Source organism: Cryptotermes secundus, unplaced genomic scaffold (genome assembly GCF_002891405.2).
Source record: "Cryptotermes secundus unplaced genomic scaffold, Csec_1.0 scaffold669, whole genome shotgun sequence".
Classification (NCBI taxonomy): Eukaryota; Metazoa; Arthropoda; class Insecta; order Blattodea; family Kalotermitidae; genus Cryptotermes; species Cryptotermes secundus.
The window spans coordinates 734284-752416 of record NW_019726235.1 but is presented as its reverse complement, the minus strand read 5'-3'; the positions used below and the strand labels follow the sequence as shown (position 1 = coordinate 752416).

General features: G+C 41.3%; 1 protein-coding gene across 1 annotated transcript in view; it reads right to left on the bottom strand.

Annotated features, from left to right (window-relative positions):
* The window catches only part of LOC111864062 (probable multidrug resistance-associated protein lethal(2)03659), a 60624-nt gene that overhangs the window by 41237 nt on the left and 1254 nt on the right, over nt 1-18133 (bottom strand). Inside the window, exons 2-15 of the mRNA XM_023851050.2 lie at nt 17918-18052; nt 17144-17348; nt 15866-16088; nt 12991-13147; nt 9517-9655; nt 8561-8671; nt 6396-6752; nt 6010-6296; nt 5891-5956; nt 5792-5837; nt 5534-5718; nt 5414-5430; nt 3301-3479; nt 607-786 (exon numbers count right to left, since the gene is read on the bottom strand). Of these exons, the coding sequence (XP_023706818.2) occupies nt 607-786; nt 3301-3479; nt 5414-5430; nt 5534-5718; nt 5792-5837; nt 5891-5956; nt 6010-6296; nt 6396-6752; nt 8561-8671; nt 9517-9655; nt 12991-13147; nt 15866-16088; nt 17144-17348; nt 17918-18052 (2287 nt within the window). The remainder of the gene's footprint in view (nt 1-606; nt 787-3300; nt 3480-5413; nt 5431-5533; nt 5719-5791; nt 5838-5890; nt 5957-6009; nt 6297-6395; nt 6753-8560; nt 8672-9516; nt 9656-12990; nt 13148-15865; nt 16089-17143; nt 17349-17917; nt 18053-18133) is intronic.

Sequence of the window (18133 nt, the reverse complement as noted above, 5' to 3'; positions counted from 1 at the left end):
CAACTCTCTCTCCTCCTTCCTCCACACTGTTCACCCTCAGAAGATGTTTCTCTTTCTTCAAATTTCCAAATTTCCCAAGTACATGACACTGGGAATATCCTTCCCAGAGATCATCAATCATTCCCCTTGCATACTCAGGTTGAAGGGACAGCAAGCCTAAGTAGAAATCTAAACCTGGAGAATTATTTTGTGTGTGACTTACTTTGTGATCCTGTCAGGGTTATCACTGCATCAGCACATGCAGTGTCTTGGTGTAGTTTCACGCTTACACAGCAACTATGGCTGGGCTGAGACCATCATTCCAGACAACGCAATCACATGCACACAAGTTGAGTACAATGGGNAAGGGGGGGGGGGGGGGGGAGGCAATGGAAAACTTCTGGATTATGGAAGCGGTGGGACCAACAGGATGAGGGCAAACCCCTAACAGACTGAGCTCCTGCGGAGCTCCTCTGCCCCACCCTGATGCTGACACATTTCCAAACTTCATTATATAGTCTATCAATTCATGGTGCATAGCATGAGATGTGAATGTGATCCAAGCATGACATTATTAACATTTAATTGCAATGTCACAATGATGGAAGAGCATGTTCTCCTCACTACCTGAGAAGAATCTGAGTTCTGACGTTTCCACTTATTGCTGGAACCTTGACAGTCATGGTGGTCAGGTGACTGTCCAAGTTTCTTGATCACAGTACGTTCCTCACCCTCCACTGCTTCCAGGCCAAAGCTGAAACCAGATCCCTGAAGTTCACTGAATGTTCCTGCAGCTCTTACCATGCCCTGCAACATACAAATGCAACACTAACAAGTGGGGAAGATAATATTAAAGTGGAATTTAAAATAAATCAGGTGTAATAATGTGCATTGGATTATTCTGGTTGGGGACAGAGTCTAGTAATTGGTTCTTGTCAACATGACTGTACCTTTGTTTCATAAGGGGTATGGAATTTTGGAACAACTGAATGATTACTAGTATCTCATGAAGGACTTCACTTCATGGAGTTTGTTCAACAAAGGTTAAGCAGTCTGCTTTACCGTTTCTCACGGTGTTGTCGCTTGCAGATTTCTTATACTTTTTCTTCTACCCTGAAGATGGGGGCGATATGTTCCTCCGAAACGTCGGTTAACACCACATATACACGGTGCCAAATCCCAGAAGACTGCTTTCTTCAAATAAACAAATACACCAGAAAACTGACTGACACACACACAGGCAGACAAATTGACCGACTGACCCACCAATTAATAATCTAGCAATCACTCAACAAATTCATCACCTTATATGAATCCTGCCCATGAGGGTCTGCCACTGGCTCCTGTTCTGCAGCAGAAGACTGCAGTTCCTGCAATCCAACCCTATTTCCATTAAGATCCATTTGACATTATCTTGTTCCATACATAGGTCATCCAAGTGGGTCAGGTTTTCCACCCAAACTTGTGAATGCATTTCTGACACTTCCAATGTGTGCTATATACTCCACCCATCTCATCTTCCTTGAATTTATCATCAAAATATTATCAGGTGAAGTGTATAAACACACTGAAATGTAATTTTAATGTGGTGATGAATATAATTATAGCAAACATAAAGAGAAGATAAGGATATAAAGTGGGAAGAAGACATACAGTCTGCTGTGTCAGTTTTACTGCTCATTTACAGGGATCTGAGATTTGGAATTTCTACAGCTAAGGCCAAAATTAAGTCAATAAGTAAAGGGCCATTATGCTGCAAGCTGAAAACAAATTATTGGACAAATATTGAGTTCTAAATATACAGGAGCTGAAATAACAAGTCGTGGAGCCCAACAGATAGAAATTCAACAACAGGCAAATAACGCAACCAGGATATCCAGATGAAAATTAATATTTACGCATGGAACCAAAAGTAAGAATATATAAATGTGTTTCAAGGCCCATTTTCACCTACACAGCTGAAGCAAGAACACATGTCACAAAAACAAAATAGCTGAAATGAATGACCTAAGAAAAATAATGGGAAAAAGTGCTGACGAAGCAAAAAGACATCAGACATCAGTGCAGTGTTCAAAAAGACACTTGAACAACCATGTATCACAAATGGCAGCCAATCAGACTGTATTAACAGTAGAACATCCCTCCCCTAAAGGGAAAGGAGGAAGAGGTGGAAGGGAGGAGAAATGTAGCTGGAAGAAGAGAATGAGAAGAAGAAAAGTACAAGTTATGAAGCTCTTCACTATGTAATTTTCTCCCATCTTGTGTTACTTCATCTCCCTTAGGTCCAAATATTCCTCAGCACCCAGTTCTCAAATGTCCTCAATCTACATTCTTCCCTTAATATTAGAGACCAAGTTTCACACCCATATAAAACAAATGCTAAAATATTATTAATGTTATGCTTGTGGATATTAGACAGGAAAGTAAAGGTTTGAAAGTGTATGGCACCAGGCTCTTAGCATCTTTATGAATGCAGTTTAGGTATGTCAGTGCTGGTTCCATGTTTTAACTGTTTTTTGAAGGAACTACTTACATGTTATTGTTTCATTTTGCATTCTAGCAAGAAGACATGAACATAAGAGCATTAAGCTACATATAAACAACAAATGTCTATGACAGAGTTGAAAGAGAAGTACTACTTAATTTAGAATACTGAAGAAACTTGGTGGCATGACTGCGCATATCATGATTATTCACTTCAAGATTATCAACAATACAGGAAGGCTTTACCTCAATTGCTTTTTATTTATAACATCATTCTTAGAACATGCCATCAGAAGAATCCAAGAGAATCAAGAAGGGCTGTAACTGGGTAACACAATTTATTTGGGAGGGGACCAATATAATACACACAGGTATCCTTCTTTATCTGTAATTAACGCATTCTTATAAATGGCAGCATAAAGTGAAATCACAGGAAATGAGTTCATTCCAACACATATAATAGAGCACATGCTCAGAAAAGAGTCTAGCTTCACGCTCCGTCCGCCTTTATCCTCCATCAAGAAAACACATGCAGATGGAGGCACTTTTATCTCTCTGGTTGTGCTGCTGTAGTTTACGATGCATTCTTTGTGTTGCAGGGCTCATCCAAGAACAGGCATATAACGATGTGAGCATGATAAAATCCAAACAAAGACAGCTGAGGATCAAGTCTCACACTCTTCCCCCCCCACCCCCACTAGTGTCACTTGAGAACTACTGGGACACTAGGAAATGTATGGGACATTACCAAACAGTCAGCAAATTGCCAACAACAGCCTGCACATGACACTAAAATGCATAACTCATTTACTCAGATCAATAATAAGTGACACTCACATGATCCAGGATGAGAATATTTTTGACCATGTGGAGATAATGAAGTTGGTGCGTGATCAGAACTCGAGTCTTGTCCTCTAGAAATTCACAAATGCAGTGCTCAAGCAGGTAGTGTCCCACATGAGCATCAACAGCAGACAGTGGGTCATCCAGCAAGTACACATCAGCTTCTCTGTAAACTGTTCTGAATAACAAAATGGACTTCAATAAAAATTACATCTTCTGATTATGGAATCCAATTCACAGGTTAAACAAGTGACTTCAAATTTCACATTCACATAATCACTTTTAAATATACTGTTTCTGTCCGACCTGCAAAGTAACAAAGTCACACTGGGTGAAATGTTAATTTATCAGTGAAAATGGCTGGTTGGTTTTAATGCTGTACTTTAACATTTATTTTTTTAAACTTTGGTGTATTTGTAACTCATATTTCTATTCACACACCACTTGGGTAAGTTACATTACCCAGTGCACTTCGGCTGGATTGGGCGCTTTCAAGTTGTTCCCATTCCCAGACGTCTCTGTAGTCACCTGACCAAAGCGACATCTAGAAGCACAGTACAGAGCTTCATGGGTGACTAAAAATTGTGTCTGATTTGGCCTTCACTCATCATGAATGAAAGGTTCTTGTACATGCTTGAAACATATGACATAGGACCCCCCACTTTACCTCCCTTCAGAAGAACACTGTGTTAGAGATTTAATCCACTGACTTCAGCCAGTTTTCAGCCATGAGACAACTGTGGCAGAAATAGTGTACAGAGCCTCTAATTACTCTATGGGCCTATGTACAATATCACTTGAATTTGAGATATGAAGGTTGAAAAGACATGCCTAAGTTATTTTCTGTTTGAAACTGCATGTTTCAAATGACAGACCCATAGAGAACTGAGGCACAAGAAGCAAATTCAATATCATACCATACGATGGGGTACCCAAAAGAAACAGAACTAATTTTTTGTGGGCAGAGCTTTTGTAGTACCGTGTTTTGCCGCTATGAGCGCATAGAGCTAACATTCCTGAGTCAATAAGCCGACTACCGTTGCTTCAGAAGGTAAGGACTAGTTTCGGCAGAGTTTATAGTGACAACTGTTTTGTGTGATCGTCGTTTTTGCAATGGCTGATTTTCGTGAACAGGGTGCGGCGGTGAAATTCTGCTTTTTGCTCGGGAAAAGTGGAACAGAAACTCTTGAAATGTTAAAAATGGCGTACAAGGACGATGCTATGGGGAAAACTCAAGTGTTTGAGAGGGTTTCCCGTTTCAAAAATGGCGAAATGTCAATTGATGACAAACCTCGTTCTGGTCGTCCTTCCACGGCCCGAACACATGAAAATGTTGAAAAAATTCGTGATATCATCAAGAAAGATCGATGACGGACCATTGAAGAAATTATGGAGCTGTCGGGAGTGACTTGGAGCTCAGCAACCAGATTTGTGACAGTCGGGTGACTGGTTTCTCCATCATGGCAATGCCCCTACTCACACAGCCCTGTCTGTACGACAATTCTTGACCAAAAATGGTATGACCCCTGTTCCTCACCCTCCATACTCACCCGACCTTGCCCTGTGCGACTTTTTTTGTTTCCTCGAATAAAAAGAGACATGAAAGGAAAAAACAACGGAGGCGCTGTCAAGCATCTCAAAAGATGAATTTAGACAATGTTTTGAAAAATGGAATAAAAGACTAGACAAGTGTATTAGTGTAAGTGGAGAGTACTTTGAAGGGGATTGAAGGTTTGTGCTTAAATTTGAACAAATAAGTTAAAAAAAATAAGTTCGGTTTCTTTTGGGTACCCCCTCATATACTGCATAAGGCAGAGGAAAAACACAACCACAAAAGCTCACATCTGGAAATGTCTCTATCTTTCTTGCACAGAGAGAGAGAGAGAGAGGAAAAATTCAAGTATAACTAGCAGTCTTTGTCATCTTCGCAAGTATGCTTCTGGGTTTCACACATTTACTAGCTGTGAAAAAAAAATTCAAAGAACTCATCTTCCAAGATTGTCATCGTCTCACCACCACTCAGAGTGACATCTTTCCCTCCCCCCACAATGGTCCTGTCACTGTGGGGCAGCAACTGCAAGTCCTGTTCAAGAGCACAGACACTCACCTTGCCAGGCTGATCCTCACCCTCTGTCCACCACTCAGAGTGACAACCCCGTCCCCCCACAATGATCCTGTCACCATGGGGCAACAACTGGAAGTCCTGTTCAAGAGCACAGACACTCACCTTGCCAGGGTGATCCTCACCCTCTGCCCAACACTCAGAGCGACAACCCCCTCCCCCACAATGATCCTGTCACCATGGGGCAGCAACTGGAAGTCCTGTTCAAGAGCACAGACACTCACCTTGCCAGGGTGATCCTCACCCTCTGCCCAACACTCAGAGCGACAACCCCCTCCCCCACAATGATCCTGTCACCATGGGGCAGCAACTGGAAGTCCTGTTCAAGAGCACAGACACTCACCTTGCCAGGGTGATCCTCACCCTCTGCCCAACACTCAGAGCGACAACCCCCTCCCCCACAATGATCCTGTCACCATGGGGCAGCAACTGGAAGTCCCGTTCATGAGCTAAGACACTCACCCTGCCTGGTTGATCCTCGCCCTCTGTCCACTACTCAGGGTGACACCCCTCTGCCCCGCAATGGTCCTGTAACCATGGGACAGCAGTTTGAACTCTCATTCAAGAGCATGGACCCTCACCTTGCCAGACTGATCCTCGCCCTCTGCCCACCACTCAGGGTGACACCCCTCTCCCCCACAATGGTCCTGTCACTGTGGGGTAGCAGCTGGAAGTCCCGTTCAAGAGCACAGACTCTGACCACTTGTCTGTACCGGTTCCTGTCCATGGGCTGCCCAAACAGGATGTTCTGCCGTACAGAGCCTGTGAACAGCCAGGGCTCCTGCGATGCATATGATACTGATCCACCCACAGAGATGGAGCCACTGTTGAGGGGCAGTTCCTTCAGGATGGCATGCAGCAGTGATGTCTGCAACAGTAGCACACAGTCTTTATAACATCAGCCTGTGTACCAAGCCCCCAGCACTGCTCATTCCATCCCCTACCTTCCAACACAACTGCAGCTCACCTTCCCTGAGCCGACGGGTCCGACAACAGCCACAAGTTCTCCGGGTCTCACATCCAGACTCACATCTGTCAGAGTGTTCTCAGGCAAGTCCTCAGTCCATTTGGCTGTCACATTGGTAATTTTAATAGCTTCTCCTTTTGCCGTATCACATTCTGTGTTCTCATTTGTAATGTGCCCCCCTGCATACTTTGTTCTATTTGCATCCACAGATAACTTAGAATCCAGAGAGCTATTCATCATCTGTCTGCCATCTCTGCTTTCATGCTGTGTGTTATCATCAGTAGATGTCACTGCAGCATTCTCTATTTTCTTGTCAAGGCTGCTGGCAGTTGTAACTTCATTATTCAACAGAAATTTCTATGGCAAAACACATATACAAAATTATGATGACATCTGAGATATTCAAATAAAATTTTTTATTGTGTTCTTCTAGGTTAGGACAATATAATCTCCTATCTCCATCTCCCATCTTCAAGTGAGACTTTTACCCTGGAGATGGAAACTGGATATGCCTCCAAAACTTTGGTAACCATGTACAAGGCTACATAACATTATTATCCAGACGACCAAAATCTAAATAGTCTGAAGACAGTGATCCTTTTCTTAACATGGTCTGGAAAGAAGTAATCACCTGCTTCCCTTTCCATTACAAACAGAGCAAACGAATGTGTCCATGGAGCTGTTGCCTAACAACAGCTACTCTTCTGGCACCATTCTTCACAGGGACACACACAGACAGCAAGGTGATGTCACAAGCTTCCTTCTGTGTTTTCAAAATAGGGAAAGTAAGCTAAAAACAAAGGGAGGCTTTTGAGATCACCTTGCTGTGTTCTTGTGGCCCCCGACCGATCAATAATTGTGCCAAAAGAGACAACTATTACTTGATAATGGCTTGGTAAACATGTTTCCGCCACAGTGAATATGCATGCAACAACAGAACTGTTGGACATGACATTTTCTATTCGATCCATGTCATATATGAAGGAAAGTACGCAACTGCCTCTTCCCAGAATTACTTGTTACATCCGTGAAAATGCTGTTGTACACATGTTTCAGATGCTGACTTCCCTCACCCACTATTTCCCATTAGACCAAGTTCTTGCCCATGTCCATGCAACCCACACAGAACAAAGCATTACTGCACAGGAGTGTACATATAGCAACTCTACAGTACAACCTCCTTTGAACAGTCACTAATTATTCCACTGACACACAAGCACTGTTACTATCATCACAGAAGTTCACTTGGTGCACCTAACCCAGAATCATTTCAATCCAGTTCGTCACATCATGCCCTATTTTCCCAGCTGCTTTGATAGTGAAGAGAAATATTTTCTAGGCCATGTAGCCTGGTAGGTCACTGACATTCAGAGGAACACATTGCCTCCATCTTCAGGGTCAGAGAGTATGGCAAGCAAGAAGCCAGCAGCAAACAAAGCAAAGCCAATCCTGCTTCCTGCTGGAAACTTGTTTGCTTATATTTCAGCTCTGAAGAAGGCAGCAGATGTTTCTGTGAAATATCAGTGAACTTCTAGCAGACTATATGGCATATCTCAGAAGGTAGTCACTGCTGTGACAACTTCAAACCCAACATCTTAATATTATCTTTCCACCTATATCTAGGATTCACAAACGGTCTCTTCCATAAACATCTCCATTCACATTTGAGGCTTTCACGGCGGTGACTATGAAGAAAGCAGTCTTCTGGGATTTGGCACTGTGTATATGTGGTGTTAACCGACGTTTCGGAGGAACGACTCACTTTCATTTTAAGGGTAGAAGGAAAAATATAAGAAATCCACAAGCGAAGAGACCGTGAGAACCGGTAAAAGCAGACTCACAGTCTCTTTGCTTGTGGATTTCTTATATTTTTCCTTCTACACTGAAGATGGAGGCGATACGTTCCTCCAAAACGTCGGTTAACACCACATATACACGGTGCCAAATCCCAGAAGACTGCTTTCTTCATCTCCATTCAGGTTTGCATTTCTTGGTTCTGCAATGCATGCTACATGTCCTGTTCTATTCATCTTACCTTATACAGCCATATGCTTATACTAAAATGGAGATCTTCTTTCAGCACAAGGATGTATGAATACAGGCTCACCTGCAATTAGAGTCATGGCTGAACAGCGGTCACATCCACCACAGACTGTACAACTCACCTGTATTCTCTGAACAGATGCAGATGACTCAGCAAGCTCTGTTATTGCTAGTGGGAAGAATTCAGTCATTGTAATTCTCACAATATTGAAGTATGCAGTTACTACAAACATCTGGAACAAATGTCACACAATCAATCAGTATGCTGCCACATATCTCCATGGATGTGTGCAGAACTACACATATACTGTAAACTCTCACTAATCCAGATTAACTGGAGGGAGAGGTAATTGAGATTAAGCTTAATCTGGATTTATGAAGAAAAAGATGACCCTAAAGAGAAAAACTCAGAAAACAAATAAATAGAAAATGTAATAACATAGGTTGTGCTGACGAAAATAAATCAAAAGGTATCACTGCAGCAGTTTTCTTCTGTCACAAGCTAAAATGCAGGTTCTCCTTCACCCAGCTCAAGCCAGTCTTGGATATTTTCTTGCTTGGTTTCAGTCTCTCCAGCTGTCCTCAACACAGTCTGAAAGTCCTCTTGCTCCTAAATATCTTGTGTCTTTTAAAGCGAGTACTCATATGTGAACAGAATTTTTCATTTTTCATATTTTTATCTTGATTTTTAACTGGATTAGTGAGATGCACACATATATATATGGACATACACATGCACATGCCTCACACATAGCAGAGTGATTATTATATCACCTGGTACTTTGGACGTAATGTAAATTCAGACTCTGGTCATCTCGGTTCTAACACCACAGTCTTGCACACATGCGGCCCCCACAAATGCATGCACACCCAACATGCTCTCACAACAGAAGAATAACAAGATCTGACATAAGTCTTGCTCAAATCTCTGAACGTGTATCTTTTTTAACACAAGATCTGACTAAACAGAACACAGAATGATGCTTTTACAGGCAAAATTATCTCACAGTTTCTGACTTCAAATTCGGGAGGAAATAATGCTTATTTGTTGCTGAAATAAACAAACGCGTAGACTAACCTTTTCCGCAGTAACATCATCATTAAAGCAAACATAGGTAACTATGCTGGCAAATATAGCAATCTTAGTTCCACACCTCCCAAAAGAGGAGAGCAAACCACGCACAAAGCATGCAGCCCTGACTGCCTTGATTTCATGCCTGAAAATAACAAAATTCCCTATGAATCATTTGTACCAACATTATGTTAATTACTTGTCATTTAAAAGTGGGATCTGCTGTGGACAATGTGGAACTGGTACATATTTTCCCCCACCAATGTCTTCCACAAAGAAGATGACTAAGAAGAAAAGGAAACAGAGTACAAAGTAGAACAACTGGACATGACGGAAGAAGAATGACATCAGGAGAAAAAGAGAAATGAGAAGATCAGTAAGATGGAGGGGAGGCAAGAGAGAGAAAAATAAGATTGAACAGCAGAAGTACAGGAAATTAAAAAAAAAATTGTTATTAATAACCATTCCACAACTGCATCACTCCTAAAACAGACTTTGGCCCAAAAGTGATGGGCCCATTTGAAGTCATAGCACCAAGGGACCTGGTCTCTGTCCACTTCTAAAAATACACACACACACACACACACACACACCTGTATTATTTGAAATGTCAGCAGCAATGGTTATTTTTAAGTGGACAGTGGACTAAAACTATTTGAAGGCCAACAAAACAAAGACACTGGCCCTTCACTATTCTCGAGGGTCACATGTGCAAATATGTGTCTTTATTGGCGTCTTGGAGCTCCCACTTGCACGGCAGCACGTATGGCCCCTGCAGACAGACACATACTATGAAGTCTTTCAGTATAGCACCACCAACTCTACTGCCCAGGTCACATTATACTGAGTGCGTCAATGAATTGGGCGATTTGGCAGTGGTGTTTTTTCCTGGATTGGCTGGAGTGGGGAGGATGCCACTACTGCCACCCAGCAGCCTACTTCAAAGCGTTTTAGTTACAATGGAGCCTTGGACAGGAGCACAAGGTGCTTTTGCTGTGAAAGCATTTTACAAAAACAGTGACAGTTTCATGATCGCTCAGCGTGAATTTTGAACAGAGTTTGGTATTCATCGCAATCATGCTGTGCCATCTGCCCATGCCATCAAGACCTGGGTTCAGAACTTTGAGGTTACTGGTTCTACACTAAGGAAGAAGGTGGTAGTGTAAAAACAGTACGTACACCCGAGAATGTAGCAACAGTGAGAGAAGCCATTGAATGAAGTCCACGCCAGTCTTCGCGTCGTCGTGCTACATCACTCGGACTGTCCGAAGCCGGCATTTGACAGATTTTGTACAAAGATCTCCACTTCTACCCCTATAAAATTCACATTACTCATGCACTACATGAACACAACTATGAAAACAGAGTTGATTTCTGCCAGACTTTTTTTTGCAATTAATTAATCAATCAAAACCAAGGTGTCATTAACAACTTACTGATGAGCGATGAACCTCATTTTCATTTATCAGTGTTTGTTAACAAGCAAAATTTCCTCTATTGGTAAGACACAAACCTCAAAGAAATTTATGAGAGACCACTTCACAGTTCCAAAGTCATAGTATGGTGCGTAATATCTTCATTTGGAAGATACATACTTCTTTGAAGATGAGTGGGAAAGGGCTGTAACTGTGACTGGACCACATTATGTTCACATGTTAGAGAGCTTCTTAGCTCCTGCACTTGCTCATCTTCCAGTCAATGAAGAAACGTTTTTCCAGCAAGATGGGGCTATGTGCCATACTGCAAGAGCTTCCATGGCAGTTGTGAATATCCTCTTTCCCAACCATGTTATCTCCAGATATGGGGATATCATTCATTCATTCATTCATTTATTCAGCATTCCATAAATCCTTACATGGTTAATCACCAATGGATACAGAAATAGTCAACATGAGTAAACATGATCACATACTGCATCACAATTGTGTAATGTCATACCAGCTGGTCACATAAAAAATTAACAATACACAAATGAACAAAAACAATCATTTATAACAATAAAGCGCTATCAACTACCACCCGTATCAAAATCAAAAACTTTAATTGTTGTCACAGTTGTAATATTCGTCAAGTGAATAAAATGAATTTAAAAATAGGAATCTTTTAACAGCAAACCTAAGTTTTTTTAATCTAATGACCTTGGTCTTTTATATTAGGAGGAAGTTTATTAGAAATTTTAATTCCAAAATAATATGTTCTGTTTTGAAAGAGAGTTAAGTTACATGAAGGATAATGCAGGTTATTACTATGTATTACTATTCTTACTTGAGAATTGCATAAAATACGTTTTATTGAGATTTAATGCCAGTAAGTTAGCCTTGAACCATTCATTTATATTTTTGAATATTAAATTTAGTTTGTTTTCATACTCAATACGATGAGAGTTCATAACAATAATACTTGTATCATCCACGAAGAGAATATGTTTTGATTTACTCTTTATAATATTAGGCAGATCATTAATGTATAGCAAAAACAATAAGGGACCTAAAATCGATCCCTCTGGAACATCATTGACAATCTTACCCCAATTCTAGTGAGTGCACCTCGTATTAGTTACAACTCTTTGATGTCTACCATGAAGGTGGGATTCCAGTAACGCATTAGCTTTTCCTACTATTCCACAAAACTTCAATTTAGATAATAGAACATCATGTTTAACACAGTCAAAGGCTTTATTTAGGTCACAAAAAATGCCTCCAACTGGTGTTTTATTTTTCAAAGCCTTTAATACTGCGGAGCCTGGTCACTGACAATCTCCTGTGGGGACTTCATGATGATGAGTATTATACAATAGGATATACTGATGACATAGAAATCCTCATAAACAGAAAATTCCTTTCGACAGAATCAGAGTGTCTTCAAACAGCTCTGTACACGGTCCAAAGATGGTGAGAAAGAACAAGCCTTTCCATCAATCCCAATAAGACGGTAATTATACCATTTACCAGGAAGAGAAATATCAAGGGGCTTAAGGAACCGACCCTCTTCCATAAGACGATCCAGCTCTCCAGCAATATAAAGTACTTTGGTCTAGTATTAGACAAGGGACTGACATGGAAAAAGCAGCTGGACAAATTCATCAAAGTCATCCCAAGTTTTCAAAGCTCCAGAACCACACACAGTTCAGGAGTTGAAACATCGTGTTCACGAGGAAGTTGAAGGAATTCCCGTAGATGTGCTGCAAAGAGTAATGAGTGACTTTAGGAAGAGACTTACCAAGTGCCTACAGCAGAATGGCTGTCATTTGATGGATGTTTTTTTTTTGAGAAATAGACTTCTATTTTCAGTGAGTTAATTGAGAAAAACCAATTGCTTTCACATTTATGCTGTATTCATGTGTTAAAAGTAAAACGCTTTGAAGGAGGCTGCTAGGTGGCAGTAGTGGCATCCTCCCCACTCCAACCAATCCAGGAAAAAACACCGCTGCAAAATCACCTGATTCGTTGACACACCCTGCACATACACACTGAAACTCACTTCCGGGCCACAGCAATGAGACGTGCAAATGGCTTCTCCCAGGCATACATCTTGATCACCTGGATACCAACAATGATCTCGTTCATGAACCTGATGCGTTCATCTGTTCTTCTTGCTGTGCGCATCCGTAATGTTGATATCATCTTCCCAAATCCAGCTAAAATGTTAAAAATGTTAGTTCAATACTCAACTAAAGTGCAATGTTCATATTGTGAGCTTCAGGATTGTGACATTGTGTTGTAATATGATGCAGTCCAACCCAGTGATGGAGGCTCTATGAACCTCAGAAAAATTGGTACCCATCTACAAGATTACAACACTATCCTAAAGATGGAAGCATATGTTCCTCCAAGGTGTCAGCATACCCCTACCACATTAGTGTCATAACACAGAAGAGCCTCTTCCTGTGCAAAATCACCAAAGTGAAGAACTGATGAGTGATGGCCTACTTCCGGTGACCATGTTAAAGGAAAGCACAGCTGATTTACACATACCATCATCAGAATATCATAAACACACACCGGCATGATGTGTAAGTGCCAACCATCCATGATACAGAATGAAATTCAAAATTTCAGTGACAACAAGGAATACAATTTCAACAAGCATCACTTAAAAGTATCTGTGTGGGGTTAATTCACATGTAAACTGAGCAGGGGATTCTGACATGGCTAGTTGCATTACATGAGGACAAGCAGCAACTTAGTGGTTTGACAGTCTGAGAAAGCTTCAATGAAAGACATACAAACACATCTACTTACTTAATTACTCATGGAGCTGAGCCCTTCTGGAGGAGCCGCCAATTCTGCAGCTACTTGAGAATTTCCCAGCATTTTATGGAACCTGAAGGTTCATTACCGCATTCACAAGAGCCCTCCACTGGTCCCTATCCTGAGCCACATCAATTCAATCCATACCATTCCATCCTACCTCAATAAGATTCATTTTAATATTGTCCACCCACCTACACCTTGGTCTTCCCAGTGGTCACTTTCCTTCTGGCTTTCCCACCAATATCCTATACACACTCCTCATTTCCCCCATTCACGCTACATGCCCTGCCCACCTCATCCTCCTTGACTTGATCATTCTAATTATACTTGGAGAAGAGTATAAGTTACGAAGCTCCTCATTATGCAGTTTTCTCCAACCTCCTGTCACTTCATCTCTCTTCAGTCCAAATATTCTCCTCAACAGCCTGTTCTCAAACACTATCAGTCTATGTTCCTGCCTTAATGTCAGATCAAGTTTGACACCCATACAGAACCACAGGGAACAATCACATCTACATGAACCAAAAATGAAGTTACATTTCAACATACTATCATTTCTGAGACTTTTAAAATGTGTGTAATCTTGATCAGAAGAATACAGTCTGTCAATTTGTGTATGCATACATCTGCAGAAGGCTCCGCTTGAAGATAATTCCCTTTTGAAGAGTACAATAACTTCACCTAATTCTAAAAGTTCGGATTTGCTGTCAAATGCACCTCATGCTTTATCCAGCTTACCAGAGAGATATGACACTCCAGTGTGCCATACTTCTTGTCAGCCTTGTCTACTCAATTAATGTAGAAATCAAAATACATGAAGAAACTGGTCATTTTTCTTTTCCATAAAATGAGACATAAAAATACTGGGTTTGAGTTTCTCACAGAGGTGACTATGAACAATACAGTCGTCTGGGCTGTAAAGCTACATAGTTCAGACATGGCCCAATGTTTTGGGGGCACATACTGCCACCTTCTTCAGGACTGAAAAGTAAGCCATGCAAGAAACCAGCAGAAATGGACAGCAAGTTCAGATTACTCTCCGACCATGAAGATGTAGGTGACATGTTCCTCCAAAAAGTACAGCTCTCTCTGAACTATGAGTGTTGCAACACAGAAGACTGTGCTCCTCAGGACATAGAACTGTTGAAGAACTGAGATCTCACATCCCACTGCATTTCCTGTACAGTCACATCAGAAGTCATGAGAATCCGTCTCCACTATCAAATTTGTCTAAATATCACCTGCACTCACTGCAAACGCCAGACTCCACCACCAACAGTTTCATCACCTCGGTGAAACTGAAACATGGTCTAATTGGTGTAGCCCTTGTTCACATGGTGTGTCTTTTGTACTTCCAGTTCACTGAGGTCTCCAATGAAAAACGTTGCAGTCTTGGCCAAATTAAATCTTGGCTTTTCCCTGCCCATTCTGTTAACATTTTCTGCTATTGTGTCTTCATCAAGCTCACTTTCCCTGAGAGATCAAAGTGTTTCATTCTGCAACATGAGCTTCTCAGTCCTGTAAGTCTGCTCTGTTATAAGGAGAGATGACATTATGTTCAGACTGGGCTACTGCCCACAAACATAACAAGATTAGGCAGTTCAATGTTTCTGAAGGCAGTCCACCCCCAAACCTTCTATAATAAACTTCCCCACTAGCATAATGATCCCAGGTGATCAGGGCGTTCAAAATTTCTTGTGGTGGTCTCCCTCTCACTCCCTAAACACCACTCCCCATCTTCTATTCATTTTCATCATCCTTCTGCCTTCTTCAGATACCACCATCTTAGTGATGACAAGACCACAGACGAATGAAAATGGCATACTTACAGATGATGGAATGAACTGGATGCGACTGGAACCTGATACTTTCATGGTAACAGTGACTTTGCTAAAATCAATATTTGTATGTGACACACAACAGGAAAGCACTTAGCAGTGGAGAAAATCAAAGTGTAACAATTGCTGTAGGCTGGCTCTAAAAAAAGAGATATTCTAGTGACATAATGATGTGACACATGGGAAACTGGACCATGCGCTAGTCAACACAGTAACATCATGCACAGCCAGCCTGTATCTAATTTTCTTAATGCATATGTGTACCTTGTACCGGAATGACAAGCAGAATGCCAACAACTCCAATGACTGCAGAGATGCCAATCTTGCCCCACATCAGGTATACTATAATCATGGTCTCTGCTGGAGCAATCACTAGAAATGCCATTACCAAAAAGGTCCTGTCAAAACGGGCCACATCATTTGACAGGAGATTCACTGCCTGGCCCACAGTTGTTTCTCCCAGGGCTGTCTTACTCAGTCTCAGTGCCTGAAACAGGAATTGTAGAAATTATATTTCAGAAACGTTAGGACAGGTAATCATAGTGACCAAATAAGATACTGTGAAACAAGATGAAGACAGTCTCCATTACTTGGTGCCATCCATGTGGCCAGGGATCTGCTCTCCTGTCACACATCTTAATGTGAGCAACTGGATCTGTGGACTATTAATATCAGGGCGGATGTCAATAAATCTGAAACCCCAATGCCACTGTAACTAAATAAATCATCGATTTCTTCAAAAACTGAACTACCTAAACCAAGTCACATTATTTTGTTGTTTATTTAACAATGCTGTCAGTATCTGGACTATACAGTGTCAGATAGTAAGGTGATGAAAAATGAACTGGAAAAGATATGGAAGTGGTTGTGGCCCATTCAAGGTGCAACCTCAGCATTTACCTAGAGGGCTGAGCAAAACCACTAAGACATCAATCAGGATGAAGTGTGTCCTGGCCAGAATTTGAACGAAGCACCTCCCAAATCCACGTTAGCTCTAGGTCATCTTGTTCAGTGTCAAATCGAATTTAGCTTGAAGATGACAAGCTCAAAGTACAAATTATTTATAAATTTACAAGAATGCCAAACTGATGTGCATTGGCTGGATAAACAGAGTTATCAAGCAGTGTAACAATGAGCTGGTGGACATCACAATGGAAAGTACAATACTGTGAATCAGAAAACCCCCACCAAGTGATGACAACACCTAACAAACTGGATAATTTTGGTAGACTTGAAAGGATTCTGACGATGGTTTATATTGTACTTCTTTTGGCTTATTTTGGACTTCACCCATCGTCTGGTATGTAAAAGACAAAAAAAAAAAAACCACGACGTTTCGGAGACTGGATCTGTCTCCGTCTTCAGGTGGATAGGGAAGGATAAACCTACTCAGTTGGGCCCCTTAGAAAGAGCTAGTCTCAATCACTGGTCCAGTGGTTTTTTGTCTTTTTGTCTTTTACATACCAGACGATGGGTGAAGTCCAAAATAAGCCGTAAGAAGTACTGGATAATTTTGATTTGTGACTTTCATATCAAACTTACCTTTCTGTAGATTAAGGAACAAGTACCAACACGCATCTTCATACCGATGTGGTAAACAGCAAGCCAAATTGGGTTCTTGCAGAATATGTTGAACAGGGAGCAGATGATGACACCAGCAGCATACATATAGGCTGTGTCACGATCCACTGAGCTGCCTGGTGAAAAGTAGCGGATCAGGCCTCCCAGGAAGATTGGCTGAGTCATTCTAGGTATGAACACAAACATGAACCCACCAATCAGCCCTTCTCCCCTCTCTTCTCAGTATGCCAGGAGCTTACTGACATTTTCAGCAAACATACTGACTCCATCTTCAAGGTCAGAGAATAAGCATACAAGCAGCAAACTTTCCAGAACATCAGTAAATTTCTGCCAAACTACACAACAGCATAGCCCACAAGACTGTACTCTTTCCGACATATTTAACTTGATCAACCTCTGACTGAATTCAAAGTTTTCTTGTTTTTCTTTTGTTTGCTAGACCTTACATAACCATTCTAATTACTCAAAACATTAACCTGACATGAAATAAATAAGGAAAAGAGAGTATGGAAGGTGATAAAGTAGAACTTTCAATACAGTGGAAGCAGCACAGAGTGGGTGTGACCATGGCATTCATACAAACACATCTACACATTGCTTCCACAGCCTCTAGCAGAATTCTTTACTTTATACAAAAATGTCACAAATTTTTAACACTATTTACACCCCCCTTCCCCCCATGTTTGTGTGTTTATAGGTCAGTCGGCCTCAATGGCTACATGTGTTCATACTTACTGAAACATGAACTCTGACACAGCCATGGCCAGACCAAGCCATAAGACACTACCACCAAAACACTTGACCAATACTCGAAGCAAACTAGGTCCTGCATGTTGTGCCTTTGCCTGCTGCAACTCTTCATTCCACAGCCTGTAGAAGCAATTGCAGAGAGAAAATTAAAAAATGTGCACTTCACAGCACAATATGCTTTTAAGCCTATACAAAAACAGG